The 17,376-nt window shown below is 59.9% G+C and overlaps 2 protein-coding genes across 2 annotated transcripts in view; both read left to right on the forward strand.

Moving 5' to 3' along the window:
* CCDC13 (coiled-coil domain containing 13) overlaps positions 1-2,853 on the forward strand; it is a 29,848-nt gene extending 26,995 nt beyond the window's left edge. The window contains exons 14-15 of the mRNA XM_027088325.1: positions 2,029-2,143; positions 2,694-2,853. Of these exons, the coding sequence (XP_026944126.1) occupies positions 2,029-2,143; positions 2,694-2,853 (275 nt within the window). The remainder of the gene's footprint in view (positions 1-2,028; positions 2,144-2,693) is intronic.
* A 4,744-nt stretch (positions 2,854-7,597) lies between these two features.
* Positions 7,598-17,265, forward strand: HHATL (hedgehog acyltransferase like). Its single transcript, XM_027088258.1, has 12 exons — positions 7,598-8,291; positions 9,930-10,048; positions 10,434-10,501; positions 11,050-11,163; positions 11,287-11,481; positions 11,849-12,058; positions 12,290-12,461; positions 12,964-13,108; positions 13,225-13,260; positions 16,004-16,205; positions 16,611-16,752; positions 16,939-17,265. The coding sequence occupies exons 2-12, from the start codon at positions 9,943-9,945 to the stop codon at positions 17,061-17,063; spliced, it is 1,515 nt and encodes a 504-aa protein (XP_026944059.1). The 5' UTR covers positions 7,598-8,291; positions 9,930-9,942; the 3' UTR covers positions 17,064-17,265.
* Positions 17,266-17,376: the final 111 nt, after the last annotated feature.

A 17,376-nucleotide genomic window follows, 5' to 3' on the forward strand; every position in this document is an offset into this window, starting at 1 on the left:
GTCACTTATGCTTTCATCCCATTGGCCAGATCCTAATCACATGACCACACCAGCTCCAGAGGACGGTTTAGTTGTCCTAAATCAAAAGGTTAGTTCTAGGGCTTCCCTGGTGGCGCAGTGGTTGAGAGTCTGCCTGCCGATGCAGGGGACGGGGGTTCGTGCCCTGGTCCGGGAAGATCCCATATGCAGCGGAGCGGCTGGGCCCGTGAGCCATGGCCACTGAGCCTGCACGTCCGGAGCCTGTGCTCCACAACAGGAGAGGCCACAACAGTGAGAGGCCCATGTACCTCAAAAAAAAAAAAAAAAAAATAGGTTAGTTCTACTGCTCTAACACAGTGGTTCTTAAGGTACAGTCTCCAGACCAGAAGTGGCAGCGTCTTGTGGGGCTGGGGAAGTGAGGGTGTGGGATGCCAGAATCAGAAGCCATTCCTGGGGAGGAAGAACCTTCGGTGTGAAGAGGATGAGCCTGCCTCTCTCCAACATCCCCATCCCAACCCCTCCAGGCTCAGGAGTAGAGGTGTTGCCCCCCAACTTCCCTGCCTCTCAACACCCCAGTACTCCCCCGCCCCCAGCCAAGGACACTCAGATTTTTTCCCAGCGCAGAGATCAGAACGTTTCAGGAGGACATTCCAGAAGTAGGACACAGAGTGGGAGTGGTGTCATTCTCCCACCAGCAGGGCCAGGGCTCCAGGGGCCTTCCAGGAGCTGCTGAGAGTCCAGGCTGGGGAAGGTCCTGGGGACTTAGCCCTGCTGGGCTTGCAGAAACAGGTCCCTTAGGAATGTAGTGTCTCCAGGCCATGGACTCACCTCCTGCCACGTGGCGGGGCTCCCAACTAGGGACGGCTAAGCCACAGCAGGGAAAACCACTTTGGTCCTGCCTGGACAGGGAAGGGCAACTGCCTGGGGAGAAAGTGACCATGTGGCTTCTGTCCATGCTGGCCTGTGACATGGGAAGAGCACCGCCCCTCTTGGGGGCATAGCACACCCCTCCGCCTGTACAATAGGGAGCCTGACTGTGCAATGTGGTCCCCCGTGGCAGTTCCATGCCAGTGGGGAAGAGAACAATAAACCAGTAAAAGATGGTAGGTCAGATGGAGGTGAGCGCTGTGGCTTACAGCTGAGTATAAGGGGACAGGAGGTACAGAGAGCAGCTGTCTTCTATGGGGCGGCCACCCTAACTGATGAGCTGATGTCTGAGCAGAGGTGGTGGAAGGGGCTGAGGATGTGGCATAGATAACAGAGGGAAGAAGAAGTGCAAGGGCCCTGAGGTGGGTGCACGGCTGGAGGCTTGGAGGTAGTGAGACTGGGTCATGGGGAGGTGAATATGTGGTGAGGTAGGGAAGTCACGAGGTGCTGAGGAGGTGGTCCCATCACACAGGCCTTGAGGGCCAAATGTGTATTCACTGTGGCCTCACAGAGCTCTAGAGGCAAGAACTATTATCCTTACGTTACAGGTGAGGAAACCAGCTCAGAGAGGTTGATGATTTACCCGGGGCCACACAACAGGAAGTAAAAGCCAGGTCTGCTGGTGCCAAGTGATTTCCCCGGCGCCATGCCACCACTGAGGGCCTGTTCAGCACAGACGTTTTCTGATGCTGTGACAGTGCTTGAGTTCCCCACCAGGTGGGCTTTGATTTCTTTTTCTGAGCACTCTTTGTCCCCTGGCCCCAGCCACCGTGGATTCCCTGTACGTATGGATGGAGACTGGAGGTGGGGGACCCAGTGGTAAGAGGGCATCAGATGCGGTGACAGCCTAGACTCAGACTCGACCTGCAGGCCAGGCCTCAGGCCCAGCTGCCTTCCAGAAACTTATAGAGTGCAAATATGGAGAGAGTAGTGAGAGGAACCTCCTTGGTACAAAGCGGGCAGTCAGGGCCTGGAGGAAGGCAGCCCTTGTCCTGCACCTTGAAGGAGGTCTAATGTTTCAACAAGTGGAGAAGCAGGAAGTGGACAGTTGCGGGTGGGAGAAGGAAGTGTTAACACAGGGCCATGGCCTCACCACAGAAAGTGGCTGCTGCTGCCCCACAGGTGTGCCCACCTCTAACACCAGGCACAACCCAAAGGAGAGTGAGAGGAAGGACCCGTCTTCTGCACAGATCTCCAATGTGCCCGTGGAATCCCAGATGGAGGAGCTGATCACCAGGTGCTCCCTGCCCTGTCTTCTTGAAAGGGTGGTGGTGTCTGGGTGGCGGTGTTTTGATAGGCAGAGGGATCACGTCCCTCCCCCTTTGACTTCTATTTGCCCAGAAGGCTGGTCCTGCTGGGTCCTGGGTTCTAGGCCTGTAATTCAGTAACTGGCCATCAGAGGGCAGAGAAACCCAGCCATAACCCTAAAGAGCCCATGCTTCCCAAGAGAAGTTTTATCAAGTGTGGGTCACTGAACCCACTTTTCTCATTCAATTAAACCTTTTAAGGTCAAATGCAGTGGTGGGAAAGGGGGAACCTCTATAAATTAGTACTCATGCCTGAGGCAGCCAACATTTGGGGGAACGACTGGGTACCAGGCCCAGTAGCTGTGGCTGGGCCCAGACAGGAATCCCACATGGTATTCTCCCAAGGGTCCCTGAGAGGAGTTCAGAGAGTACCCTGAGTCTGAAGAGCTGGCAGCCTTTCCCAGGGCCCTCTACACGCATGCACACACACTCACGTGTGCCAGCTCAGCCGCGCTGAGCCCTCTTCTCTGTGTGGTCTAGGCTGGCCATCCAGGTGGAGGAGAACGAAATGCTGAAGGCTGCCCTAAGCAGTGCCCTCCGGGGAAAGGAGGAGGACTTCCGAATGTACCATGAGACCCTGGGCCAGGTGAAAGGGGTCTTCCTGCAGGCCCTGCGGCAGCAGAAGGCAGACAAGCGCTAGGATGGCGGCCCAGTGTCAGCCTGGCTGGACGGGGCAGCCTTAGGCCTTGAGAGGACGAGGCTCTATCTGAGGACTCCATCTGCTCCTGGAAGCCAACCTGGGGCAGCCAGCTGGGCCCCTTCTCCTAGAAGAGGCTCTCCAAGGGCAACAAGAGCCAACATCCCATGGCAGGAGGGCAAAGGAGAAGCCCTGGGCACGCTTAGCGATGGCAAGCGAGGAGGCCAGTAGCCTGTCGGCATCAGCAAGAGCTCTGGGATGAGAAGCCGGCTGTGAACGGACAGATGCAGTCCCTTGGGCAGGTGCTCACTGCCCTTGTCCTAGAGCCTAGCGGGGGACCCTGCATGCCCACAGGGCTCCACATGTGCAGGAGAGCCCAGAGGGCTCCAGGCTGGGAGCATCCCCTAGGCCGCCCAGCCCCGCCCCACCTCCCTCACCAGAGCATCCTCACACCCCACTCCTACCTCCATTGCTCTATCTGTGGGCATCCCCACCCTCAACAGACTTGGGGGCACCATGCTCCTAGCCACCTTGTCGGCCCACCCCTTAGGGTTCTTCCTTAGGTGCAGACCCTCAGGCTTGTAATAATAATGATGATTTTCATGATCACCACAGCTCCCAGTGAGTGGGCACCTACTGTGGAAACCCGATCCCATCTAGACCTCTAGTAACCCAGGGGGTTGTCACCCTGTTTTACAGATGAAGAAACTGAGGCTCACAGAAAGACACGGAGCTAATATTTAACCCTGGCCTGCCTGCAAAAGCCAGCGTCCTCGGCAGATCCGAATACCCAGGGTGGGCGTGCCTACCCAGTGCTGGGCAGCTCTGTCCCCCTGCCAGCTGCTCCAAGAGGCACCTCTTTTTGCTTCCAAAAGGCTGCAGCTGGTGGGTGCTGGTGGCAGAGGGCAGAGGTGGGGCCGGCTTGGAGCTCTGGGCAGGGGGATTTTGAGGCAGTGGGTCCAGGCGAAGGCATAGTGTACCTGCCTCACCACAGCACAGGGGTGAACTGGGAGGGCTGCTGCAGGAGAGCCCCCAGGCCCCTCTGTGACTGCCGCAGTGTCACCCCTCTCAACTGCAGTTACTGCCATGGGGAGGGGTGGCTCCACGGAGGGTAGCCACACACCCAGACACCCTGGCCACACCTGGGCACACAGGGGCCCACACAAAGACACAGGTGCACACAAATACCTAGACTCAGAAGCATGAATCATATGTGGACACACATGTTCCAGCAGACAGTGCTGACTCCACACTCACGGGCCCTGCCTAGCCATTTCCCTTCACGTGGGATCAGAGAAAACTTCCTTCACAGGGAAACTGAGCACCCTTTCATCCTCATGGCCTTCACTACACTTGCTGGGGGTCTCTAGACCTGTCACCCCATGCAGGGTTGGGGCTCCGAGTAGGGGGGCCAGCATGGAGTCCCCCCTCAGCCCCATCCCCGAGGAAGGGCTCGAGCAGACAGGGTCCCAGAAGCCCCAGGTAGCTTCCCCCATGGAGGGGGTTCGCGGTACGTATGCCGCATATGTGAGTCACTGCACAAGTGACACAAGTGACCGGTCTTCACGAGCGGGAATGTGCGTCTACACACACACACACACACACACACACACACACACACACACGTGTGTGCTTAGAGCAGGTCTGCTCCATTCCCCCAGCAGAATCCCTCTTCAGGACTCACTGAGTTAAAAGGTGCCAAGTGCTAGTGCAGCGGCTGGCACATAGTAGGCGCTCAATAAACGCCAGCCCACAGTATTACGTCTATTAGTTCCACAAATACTTGTTGAGCAATTACTCTGCCCTAGGCAAGGGGGTGCCAGGTGAGGCAGACTCAGTCCCCGAGCTCCTGGAAGCCCCAGATCAGCTGGGGAGACAGATTCCCAGGCCACCATCTACCGAGCCAGCTGGCCATCAAGCAGTCATCGAGTGCCAACTGCATACCAGCCTCTCCAGGCCTGTGAGGGGCCCGGAGGCGAATCTGACTTGCTGCTGCGGCCTTCAGGGAGCTGCCTGTCCAGTCAGAGAGGCGTGGGAAATAGAGCGCCGCGACGGGGCGGGATGGGTTGGGGGTATGCAGAGACAAAGCCGCATCTCAGAGCCTCCCACCTTTCCTGTTGGCTTCCGGGCTCACTGCCCAAGTCTGGGTGGGGTGAGGCTGTCCTTCCAATCTCCCTGGGGTGTGGGTGGGTAAGGGGGTGGGGAGGGGAAGGCCCAGGAGAAGAAAGGGTTGTCAGAAGGACCAAGGGCTGGGGCCCTGAAGGTGGGCCAGGCACGGAGCGCGGCAACCTGGTCTGTCCAGGTTAGTGCCTGTGGTCCCTCCTGAGCAGCACCGCCTGTCCCTGCGGCCCCGAGGAGGACCTCCCAGCCCTCAGGCAGGTGGGCAGCAGGTGGGCTGGACCTGCCTTTCACAGATGGGAACGCTGAGGTCCCTACCCGGAGCCACAAGGTGGTGGGAATGGGAGACAGGTGCCTGGAGGGTGGAGGAACAGCAAGCAGTGAGGCCGGGGGTGGAGACGCCTCACGTGAGGACTCTCCCTGGCCGCACGCCAGGCTGTGGGCCTGGGCGCTCAGGTTCCGACACTGACAGCTGAGACCCGGCTGAGCCATGGGTGTGGCTTGGCCACTGTCCCCTTGGGGGCCTTTGGGGCACCACAGCCCAATTGGACAAGGCTGCAGTCTGGCTCAGGCTGATTCAAGCCCCAAACATGTCCCCATGTCCCTGGGCCCTCCCCTGCTCTCAGGAGGCCAGGTCAGGGGGGCCTGCAGCAAGAGGACTCCTCTGGGCCCTCGCAGTCAGTGGCCAGAACTAGCCTCCCCATCCCCTCCTCCAGCGAGCTCACGGCCACCCCACAAGGAAGTCTCTGCCCACGCACCCCCTCTCCTGCACACACACCGTATCTCCTATAGTCCCTGAGCTTACACACACACACACACGCCATAAACAACATACCACACACACACACTTTCCCCGACTTTTTACTTTGAGCGACAACAAGAAACAAATGAAAAGGACTTTGAGACTTGAGAGAACTGGCCCCCTGCCCATCTTTCCCAGTAGCCCTTGCTGGTCTTAGCCCAGTCACTTCCTGCCCCTCGTTTTGTGGGCACCAGGTGCCCTCCCCTCACCACCCCTCACTCGGGGGAAGCTGGCCTCAGGCTGTCCAGTCCCAGGTCCAAGGGGCCTCCCTAGCCCTCTACCCGCCTGCCATCCCCACAAGCCAAGCTCCCTACAGACCCCACCGCACGCGGTGGCCCGGTGGACCCCTCCTCCTGCTGTGTGTGAGCGCTGCCTGTCTTGGCCTCTGGAGCGGGGGGTCTCAGCCTCTCTAACAGCCTCTCTTTATGAGCAGTTCAGTGAGCCAGGCCCTGGCCACGGAGTGAGCCATCGAATCCCCCCAGGAGCCCAGTGAGGTCAGGGCCGGCAGTGTGCCCATTTACAGATGAGTATCTGAGGCTCGGAGAAGTGGGTTGCCAGCAAGGCGGAGCTCAGGCTCAAGTCAGCTGGCTGTACCTGTGCTCCTAACGGTGAAGCCAGACCACCCCGTCTGCCTCCCAGAGCCATTCTCTGGGAGCCTCACGAGGGCACCAGCTGCATGGCCGGCTCAGGCTGCTCTCAGCCAGCACCAGGTGTGGGTGAGCTGGGTCCTTGCCCCTGCAGGGCAATCAGCTCCAGAAGCTGCTGCGGCTGAGCCAGTGACTTAATCTAACCTCCTGTTCGTCAGTTTCCCCTTCTACCAACTGGGGAAAATGGTAACAACCACTTCCCTAGAGGTCGTGGTGACATTAAAAAGAGTTAATCCAGGTACAGCCTCAGAACTGTGATTAACTTATTTCTCCTCTAACAACCACTGACTCTACCTCAGGACTCTACTCGGGTGCCCCACCTCCTCCAGGAAGCCCTCCTTAACGCCCACAGTCTGGCTCAGGCACAGCCCCTCCCCGACGCTGGCCTCCTCTGGCACCCACGATCCATGACTGCAGCCCGCCCGCAGCCCCTCCAGTGCAGTAATCACCGTTCATGCTTCTCAGAGTCAGGGACCCGCCGTGCAGGCCTCCGTGTCACCCTGTGGGGAGTGTGTGCTGAGAGGAAGCTCGGCGCCTCCGGGGATTGTGGGAAGGGAGGGCACTCTCCCTCCCAGGCCTTGCTCAGGCCCTGGAAGTGCCCCTGCTGAGGGTCGGGGTAGGAGAACACTTCTTCCTCCTCTAGTCTCCGCTGAGCCTGTGACTGGGCTCAGAGGGTCGGCACGGGCTCCAGGACCTGTCTTATGACTCATTATAGTCACACAGCTCCTTCTACCCTCCAGACCCTGTCCCCCATGCACATGCATAAACAGGCCCTCAGGGACTCTGAGATCCTCATCCCAAAGGACCCCAGAGTAGCTGGGTCCCTGGGTGGCACTGGCCTTGGGGAGGTTGTGAGGGACCCTGGCACACTGCCCACCATGGAGCTCTGAGGTCCTGCATCCAACCACGCATCCGTCCAACCAGCTGGGCTCTGAGGCCACGGTGGGGCGGCCTTCAGGATACCCCTCTGCATCAGGCAGGCTGCGCTGAGGCCTCAGCTGCCCCTTCCCCCCACTCCCCTCCCCCAGAGGGGTCTTGGTTGCTTAGGAACAGTGCTGTCTGCCTCCACCCTGCCGTGGAGAGGATGTCAGCCACTCCAAGGACCCACTCAAGTGACCCTGCTAGCTCCCCTCCACCTGGTCAGCTCCCTATGGGACAGGGCTGGGGTATGGGGCCCACATGTCTCTTGCCAGTTACAATTCCACTAGGCAAGTCAGTCCACCCCCAGGCACTGATGCCTGGCCAGCCAGGATTCTCTGCATGATGAAATGGACCAGGGCAGGGGGCTAGGTGGGTGTGCCATGGGACAGCCGTTGGGAATTCACACGTAAAGGTGTGCGCTGGAATTCATGGAGCTGCACGTGAAAGTGTGTGCGTGGTATGAGCGTGTGTCTGCATGGTGGGGGCGTAGCTCACAAGCCTAGAGAGGCCAGCGGGGGCCACCTGGAAGGCTTCCTGGAAGAGGAGAGTCCTGGCCAGCAGTGAGAAGGAGACACAGGCTGTACGGACCAGGGGAGGGAGGTCGAAGTGAGGTCCAGGTGTCCCTGTCTGAGCCTGTGCCAATGGCCACCCCTTCTGCCCCTCCCCAATCCTCCCTGCAGCTCCCTGTGGCCAGCAGCTCTGCAGCACTCAGCTCTGCTCCACTTCACGCAGCTCCGCTCCAGAAAGGCCACCTCCTCCCTGCCCTCCTCCTCCCCCACCCCTCCTGCTGTCACCACTCACCGTTCACAGCCTCGAGGGTGTGGGGACCCCAGAGCTGGACACACCGCACCGGGGCCCCAGAGCCCAGCTGGTCGGACGGTCGCACGGTCGGACGCAGGACCCCAGAGCCCCGAGGTGGGCAGTGTGCCAGGGTCCCTCACAGCTTCCTCAAGGTCAGTGCCAGCCAGGGATGTAGCCACTACGGGGTCCTTGAGACCTGTAGAGCCCACCCCAGGCCCCTCATCGCAAACCTCAGGCCCCAAAGTGGGCTTTACTCCAGGTATACCTCAGGCGGGCAGGTCAGTGGGCAGGGGGCACTCCTCTGTCCACAGGCTGGCCCAGGTCTGGGGTCTATCAGGAGAGGTCCCAGGCTGGGGGCCAGCCCTGGCCTTGCTCACAGAGGCCTCACAGGGGACACCCGGCACCGGCCACGGGGAGCTAAAATTGGAAAGTGGAGAGTGGGAGGCAGCTGACAAAGCTATTTCGCAGGCTCTTCACCGTGCTCCGGTTTCAAGCTTCTGCTCCCTTAACCCGATCCTCAGGGCCTCCCTACCCCCACCCGCCCCGTGGGGAGGTGCGTCAGCCCTCAGGCCGGCGGTGTAGAAGTCAGGTCCGGCGGGCCGCTGGTAGGGGCAGGGGCAGCGGACGGTCTTCTCCGATCAGAGACTGCAGGGGGGCTCACTGAGAACACTCAATCCTGTCCCTGGTCCGCTGTGTGACCTTGACAGGTCCCTGCCCCTTTCTGGTCCATGAGCCCTCCATCTGTGTAATGGGGAGAATGCCGACTGTGGCGGCCCAGGAGAGCCGGTTTCGGAATTGGTGAGGGAGATATAGAGGATCTGGGGCGGGAGAGAGGGCCATGCCAGCCACCTTGCTCAGCCCAGCCTGAAAGGATGGCCACGGGTCAGGCCGGAGCAGGATAGAGAGGGCACAGGTGCTAGCTTAGGTCCCAGGGATGACCCAGGAGGACTCCTGGGGATGAGCTAGGCCCTGGCAGGAGGGAGTGGCCAGGCTCACCCCAAGCCCAATGCTGGTCAGCACCTTGGGCAGCGGCCAGCACACTCCCCGGTGTCTGCCTGGCCCAGCCTAGCCCCACACCCACTACCCCAGGGCTCTTCCTCAAATAGCACAGCCTCCAGCCGGCATCCCGGGCCTGGATACACAGAGCACTGAGAGAGTGGGCAGGTGTGGCCACGGACACAGGCAGGAACCAGGGATGTGGCAGGCTGGGGCTCAGGGGCTGGTTGGCGTGTTGGGGGTCAATGAGAAGCTATAGGCTAGACCTCCCTCCTCCCGTGGGGAGGTCACAGGAAGTAAAGGCAGCTCAGGAGGGTATGGAATCAGAGAAAGGGGCCCGGAGGAGGGGTGGATTTGTCAGGAGTTGAGAGAGACTTACTGAGGGGAGTGGGAACCCTAGGGGCCAGAACTATGACTGAGGTGATGCAGAGGGAGTTTCTCCACAAGAAAGTCATCTGAGACCTTGGAGGAGCAGTTTGAGCAGAGGGTGGGGACCGGTCCACCTGAAAGGTATGGAGGAGTGAATGAAGGTGTAGAAGGCCGGCTGAGCGAAGACAATGCTTTCAAGAGCCTTCAGCGGGAAGGGGGAGGGGCCGAGAGTAGCGGCTAGGAGGGGGCACCAAATGGCAGGGGGCCTGGGAGGAGCGGGAGATGCGCGGGGAGAATGATGGCATGAGATGCCCAAGGGGCTGTCTCTCTTCAGAATGGGGACCGCTTCACCTCAGTGGGGACCATGAACTGGGCTAGGCAGGGCCGGGGGGCAGCGGTGCCCTCACCCAATCTGTCTCCCTCAGCCCCATCCAGGCTATGGGCATCAAGACAGCCTTGCCCGCGGCAGAGCTGGGCCTGTACTCCCTGGTGCTGAGCGGGGCCCTAGGCTATGCTGGCCGGGGCCTCTTTGAGGCTTCACAAGGTAACAGCTGGGCCCGGGACAGAGGGGTGGGACCGTTCTTCCGCTGGGGGTCTCAGGGCTCCACCCAGCAAGGCCAGAAACTTAGAGCTCCAGCCTCAAGGGCAGTCCCTAGGCCTTGGGGCCAGGGGGTCGAGTCAGATGCAGCCACAGGGAGACTCAAATGCGGAAGCACTGACAGAGACCTGGGCAGAGCCAGAGAAAGAGAGAGAGGGTGTCTCAGACACTCAGGGATACAGAGACCTGGCCCCACACACACAGTGAGACCCAGAGAGAAGCAGAGGCGGAGAGAGACCCAGACCCTCTCCCGTCCCCCGAGGGTGGCATCAGCCTTGCTGTAGAGGCAGGTGTGGGCGTGAAGCGCCCTGAGACCAGACTCTGTTCTCAGGTGGGGCCCACAGGAAAGCCTTCCGGGAGTCTGTGCGACCTGGCTGGGAGTACATTGGCCGGAAGATGGTAGGTCCCCCACAGCGCAGGGTCCCTGACCGGGGTCTCTGATCCCTGGCCCATCTCTCCTGTCCCAAACCCTTCCCTGCTCTCCCCTGTTCCCAATGGTCCCACATAACAGAGGGCTGGCAATGGGGAAGGTCTCTGGCTTGAATTTTCAGCATCTTCAGTTTCTCCACTGGCCCCTCCTCTGTCCTCCTGGGGCCAGATCAAGCCTGCCTCAGACCCTGCTCATTTAGGAAACAAACCGAGACGGGCTTCCGCAGGGCCTCCAGCACCATCCTCCCCAGGAACAACGCAGTAATGGTGGAATGTCAGGCAATGTGCTGGACAGAGGGGGAGCTCGGAGCAGCAGGGCAGCCCACGTGGTGCCCCTCATTCCTCTCTACCTACCTTCCTGGTACTTCCCTCAGAGGGGAAGGCAGGGACCTCAGCCGTTGCTCTCCTCTAATGCACAAGAAGACTCTGGGGGCAGGGAAGGGGTTGAGACTCTGAGCAGCCCAAGCGCCAGCCCACTCTGCCCCCGCCCCACCTTAACCTGCCTGGGCCTGCCCCAGGACGTGGCTGACTTCGAGTGGGTGATGTGGTTCACCTCCTTCCGCAACGCCATCTTCCTCGCTCTCTCCGGACACGTGCTGTTTGCGAAACTCTGCACTATGGTTGCCCCCCAGGTGAGCTGGACCTGAGCCCCCCCTGCCTCCCCCTCCCCCTCAGCCACAGGGTTGCGGGGAAGCCATTGGGCTCCCACCTCCGTTCACATGGAGAGGTAGACGAAGCCTCCTCCCTGTCCGCAGCTCCGCTCCTGGATGTACGCTGTGTACGGGGCCCTGGCGGTGGTGGGCACGATGGGCCCGTGGTACCTGCTGCTGCTGCTTGGCCACTGCGTGGGCCTCTATGTTGTCTCACTTTTGCACCAGCCCTGGCTCTGTCTCGGCCTCGGCCTGGCCAGCCTCGCCTCTTTCAAGCTGGACCCCCTCATCTCCTGGCAGGTGTGTGCTGGGGCGGGGCAGGGGTGGAGGGTGCAGGGATAGGACCCCAGACCTCTCACCCCATCCAAAACGTTTGCCTCCTAAGTCTCCCCAAGCATTTCCTTCACTTTCCCACCCGTCTTCAAGCCTCTGACCACGGAGCATGCCCTGCCCACAAGGCGGTCGCCTCCACCGCAGCAGAGACACGTCCAGCTCCTTCCCTGCTCTGCCCCAGCACTTATGAAATTGGCCCTCGGTGGCCAGTATTGACGGGCGCTGGCAGAGAGGGTGACAGCAGGACCAGGCTGGGCCCCTGCAGGAGGCTGGGTGGGCTTCCCGGAGACAAGGGGCCCCCTGGTGAGCTGGCGGCCTGTTCTCTCCCATCCAGAGCGGGTTTGTAACAGGGACTTTTGATCTTCAAGAGGTGCTGTTTCACGGGGGCAGTGGTTTCACGGTGCTGCGTTGTACCAGCTTTGCGCTGGAGAGCTGTGCCCACCCTGACCGCCGCTACTCCCTAGCTGACCTGCTCAAGTACAATTTCTACCTGCCCTTCTTCTTCTTCGGGCCCATTATGACCTTTGATCGCTTCCACGCTCAGGTGAGGGGACACCCTGTGGGCTCCCAAGACAGGACTGCGCCCCCCCCCGGGCGGAAGTGAACGCCCCTCAGACCCCAGAGGGGCCCGTGTCTCCACTCTCAGCGTTGCCAGGATGAAGCCGCGTCTCCCCTCACCCTCGCATCCCCAGACAGCTAGCTCGTGACTCACCGCTCAGACAGGGCTCCTCGCGCAGGGCTTACCTCCCCCACTCAGACCCTAGCCGTCCCTCAGGTGAGCCAGGTGGAGCCGGTGCGGCGAGAGGGCGAGCTGTGGCGCATCCGGGCCCAGGCGGGCCTCAGCGTGGTAGCCATCGTGGCCGTGGACATCTTCTTCCACTTCTTCTACATCCTCACCATCCCCAATGACCTCAAGTTCGCCAGCCGCCTCCCAGACAGCGCCCTCGGTGGGTGCGCGCCGGGCCCAGAACAGGGATGGGGTCGGGGCCGCCACTTCAGAAGGACGGACCCTCTGCGCCCCAATGGCGGCGGAGTCACAGCTGGGGAAGCTGGCGCCCCGGGGGACAGCACCTATCGCAGGGTGGGGGAGCGGGGATTTAGCCTTTGAAACGCGTGGGACTTGGAGGTAGGTTTGCCCCGTGACGCCGGGCAGCGGTACCAGACAGAGGCCGCCCACCTCGCCGGGGCCTGGGGCTGATTTCCCCAGCCGGATAGGGTCTCCCTGGGGCCAGCCCCTCCCCCCAGGACGTGGGGGCGGGGCCTCCGTGGGGGCGGCCGGGCCGCAAGGACACCCCCACCCCCACCCCGAGCTGGGGAGAGAGTGTCCGTAGGGGAGGGCAGGGCTCCGCGCCTCCCCTGGATTTGGGAAGACCCGGGGTGGGATGGGGGACGGGGGCGGGGGAAGGTCGGTGTGATGCCCCCCGGGCCGTGACGACCCCTTGTCCCCAGCTGGCCTAGCCTACTCAAACCTGGTGTACGACTGGGTGAAGGCGGCCGTCCTCTTCGGCGTCGTCAACACCGTGGCGCGCCTCGACCACTTGGACCCGCCCCGGCCTCCCAAGTGCATCACAGCGCTCTACGTCTTCTCCGAGACGTGAGTGCGAGGTCCAGGGACTCGCCTCCGGGATCCCCACCTCCCCTTCGCCTCTTGCCCCAAGCCCCGGAGCTCATCTCCTGGCTGATTCCCACCCGTATGCTCTCCTCCCACAGGCACTTTGACCGTGGCATCAACGACTGGCTTTGCAGGTGAGTTGGGGTGGGGTGGGATGTCACAGCCATCCCCCAGGTGGCTGAGCAGGGCCGTGGCCAGGTGGGTCCACGTCTTCAAAGATCACCTCTGGGCCAGAGGAAGCAGGGACAGAGGGAGGAGGTCATGGCAGAGGTCGAAGTGAAAGACAGAGGTTTGGACTTGGGTGGGGCCCCTGGAGGTGAGAGAAATGGAGTGGAGACACACAGCAGGCAGCCTGGACAGCACCTGGCCGTGGATTGAGGGCATCAGGAAGGAGAGGGCGATGACTCCCAGGAAGTCGTGTGCCCGGAAGGACTCTGGTTGAAGGAGCCGGCAGAAGGGCCTGAAAGGAGCGGTCAGAGGAGCAGGAGAAAAGGCAGGACCGTGGGACACCCTGGAAGCTAAGGGAAGACCATCCTGGCATGGTAGGGGCAACTGGGTCAGATGCTGCTGGTGTCAAGGAAGCCAGAGACTGAGCGTGAGCGTGGGTGGCATGGAGGTTCTCAGCCTTTCCCCGGAGAGGCAGGGGCGGGGAGGAGTCGGGGCTGGGGACGTGGAGGACAGAGGAACCGCAGGGTAGTTCCCGTGTGGACAGCTCCTGGAAGAAGCCTGGTACTGAAGGGGGACACACAGAAGTGGCCGAAGGGAGAAGTGGGTGTTTTAAAGACGGGAAATAATGGGACATGCTTGGGTGCCGAGGGGAATTATTCAATAGAAAGGAGGAAGTTGGCAGCGCAGGATAGAGGGGTGATTGATGGAGTGAGCTCCCTGAGAAGGGGAGGAGGCGATGGAACCAGGCAGAGCTCTGGCTTCGGCCACGGAGGAGGAAGAAAGGCCAGTGTGGATGCAGAAGAATGGCAGGTGAGTGTGGAAAGGTGAGGGATTCCTCCTGAAAGCTTCGGTTTTCTCCATGAAGTAGGAGGCAGGGTCATCAGCTGAGAGATGCAGGGTTGGGGGGTGGAGGGAGGCACACAGATGCTGCCTCTCTCCTCCTGCCTAGATCACCACACCCATTCACGCGTGCAGGAAAGGTGAGGTGGAGTAGCCATGGCAGAGCCTGAGAGAAGATGCTGGCCAGAGAAACCGTGGCACTGACAGCTCAAGTGGGGTTGGGGGTAGTGGGTTTATGGATTCTAATATGTGAAGGTGTGGGGTTTTTCCCATCAGGGCTTCGCTTCCTGGGTGCAGGTGAGGAGAAAGTGGGTGATTGGGCTTTCCCAGATGGGTGAGAAGGAAGAAGTGAGGGAGCAGGGTTTTTAGGTTATATGTAATGATGACTCATTGAATACAGTTAAGAAGGGTGGTAAAAATAGGAGTGGGTCACAAGATGAGGAAGGTGGGGGGGAGGTCAATGAGATTGAAGAAGTGGAGCTAGGGAGTCAGGTCAGGTGGGGGGGGCAGGGTGAAGGATGGGAATTAGGAAGGAATCAAACAAGTGGTGCAAAAGTTGGGGTGTGGCCATGGGAGTGGGTGACTGAGGTGGGGTGGAAAAGAAACCATTGGTGAAACGAGGAGGTCAAGGAACAGAGAGGCTGGTTATGCAATGGGTCTTCTACTGAATTTATTTAACAGATATTTATTGAGTATCTACTACGTGCCAGGCACTGTTCTAGGCACTGGGGATACAGCAGTGAACATGACAAAGGCTGTGAACTCATGGAACTTACAGCCTAGTGGAGAGAAACAGACCATAAACAGGTTAAAAAAAAAAGATAATTTTAGAGAGTGGTAAGTGTTATGAAGAAAATAAAAGAGTGTAATGGGGTAGAAGCTTCTTTAGTTGGGGTTCGGGTAGGCCTCTGTGAGATGAACTGAGACTTGAGTGATAACGAAATTTGGAGAAGAGAATTCCAGGCAGAGGGAACAACAGGTGCAAAGGTCTTGAGACAGGAGCCAGCTGTGTGTGTCTGAGTATCAGAAAGACCAGTAAGGGGACAGCATAGTGAATGAAGGGGAGAGTGGTGGGTGATAGGTCAGGGTGGGAGGCAGAAACCAGATGACGTGGGATCTTCTAGCCACAGGAAGGTGGTTGAGTTTATTCTAACTGTTATGAGGAGCTATCGCGGGAGGGTGCGATTGTGGAAGTGAGGTGAGCTGGGTTACACTGTTAAAAGATGCCTCTAGCTGCTGTGTGGACAACGGACAGTAGGGGGCAGAGGCAGAAGCAGGGAGATGACTTAAGAGGCTCTTGCAATGATCTGTGTGACAGGAGATGATCCCCTGGACTAGGGTGGTGTTAGTGGAGGTGATAAGCAGTGCTCAGGACCGAGTGGAGCCCGTATAGCATTTGCTGGTCTGGATGTGAGTGGAGAGGGGAACTGAGAATCCAAGATGGTACCAAGGCTTCTGGCCAGCAACTGAATGGATGGTGGTATCGTTAGCTGAGATGGGAATGAAGTAGGTTTGGGCAGGGATGGGGGAGTTGGTCCTTCATGTGAGATGTCTGGTAACAGCTGGATATATGAGTCAGGAGAGAGACTAGAGAGACAGATTTGGGGCTTGTCAGCATAGAGACAGTATTCAGAGTCTGAATGAGATCGCTTGGAGAAATGAAGGTAGCTAGAGAAGACAGGAAGTTCAAGGCTGAGCCCTCCACATTTTGAAGTTGGGTAGAGGAGAGGCAGCCACCTGAGGCCCAGGGTGTTGAATGTGCCCAGGATGATAGCGTTGAGGAAGCTGCCCCCGTTGTGTATCCCTTGCCCGTCTCCCACCTGCCTTTTCCCACACTCCCAGCGGCCCCTTTTCCCGCCTTGCCTGCAGGTACGTGTATGACCACGTTGGTGGGGAGCACTCTGAGGTGATCCCAGAGCTGGTGGCCACTGTGGCCACGTTTGCCGTCACCACTCTGTGGCTCGGACCTTGTGATACTGTCTACTTGTGGTCATGCCTTAACTGCTTTGGCCTCAACTTTGAGCTCTGGGTACAGAAGCTGGCAGAGTGGGGGCCCCTGGCACGAATTGAGGTGAGCAAGGAAGGTCTGGGGCTGGGTTGTCTGGGGCACTGGAGGGGGTGGCACTACTGCTCTCTGGAGTCTTCCAGCCACACTTGGCTGCCAGGCCAGAACTTTCTCACTACCACCCCCCTCCGGGTCGTCGGGGCAATGGCCCCCTCTGTGGGTACCTGGCCCTCCCTTCCCTCCTGCAGGGTTGGGGGGCACCCAGGCCTGGCTGTGTTGTTCAGGCCCTGCCCTCTCTCCAGAGTTCAGTTTCCCATCTTTTAACAATGAGGGAGAGCTGACCGGGGACTCTCAGGGACACAGGCATATCCCCAGGACCCAGGTGGCCACCTAGGCAAGGCCTCTGACCCGCCACGTCCTCTTTCCCCTGGGCCTCTTACCTCACTGCCTATGTTGTCCTGGACCCAGCAGGCCTCTCTGTCGGAGCAGATGTCCCGCAGGGTCCGAGCCATCTTTGGGGCCATGAACTTCTGGGCCATCATCATGTACAACCTTGTAAGCCTGAACAGCTTTGAGTTCACAGAGCTGGTCGCCAAGCGCCTGCTACTCACAGGTGAGGGAGGGGGGATACGGAATATGCCAGGTATCGACCTCAAGGACTGTGACCTCCTGAAATGTCCCCACCCCACCGCAATTCCCCAGGGACTCAGCAGGGCGGCACAGTCAAGCGGGGAGAGAGAAGAGTCACTGGGGGAAAGGGGAGCTGCTTCCAGGCGCGCATGACCTCTTCCCCACACAGGGTTCCCCCAGACCACGCTGGCTGTCCTGTTTGTCACCTACTGTGGTGTCCAGCTGGTGAAGGAGCGAGAGCGAACCCTGATGCTGGAGGAGGAGCAGAAGCAGGACAAAGAGAAGTCGGAGTAGGGGAGAGGGGGAGACGGATGGGCTCTGCTCAGCCGTTCCTGGGAGGGGCCCGACTGATACAATAAAAGACTTTTTACCGCGCTTTGGCTCTCCCCTGCCCCTTCCTCCAGCAGTCTCCTGGCTCCCCGTCCAGGCTGGATGTGGAGCTGGAGGTTCAGGGAGGGGGCTCACGCTCTTGGCGCAAACAGAACGTGTAGGAGACACACGTGGAGGGCAGAGACCACCGACCTTGGCAGCCCAGCCGCTGAACACGGAAGCCCCAGGTCTTCAAACCACCTGGTCGCTGACACTTGGAGCACCTGACCCCAGACCC

The sequence above is a fragment of the Aethalodelphis obliquidens genome, unplaced genomic scaffold (assembly GCF_003676395.1).
Source record: "Aethalodelphis obliquidens isolate GAN/ISIS:26980383/991018 unplaced genomic scaffold, ASM367639v1 scaffold62, whole genome shotgun sequence".
In the NCBI taxonomy this organism is placed as follows: Eukaryota; Metazoa; Chordata; class Mammalia; order Artiodactyla; family Delphinidae; genus Aethalodelphis; species Aethalodelphis obliquidens.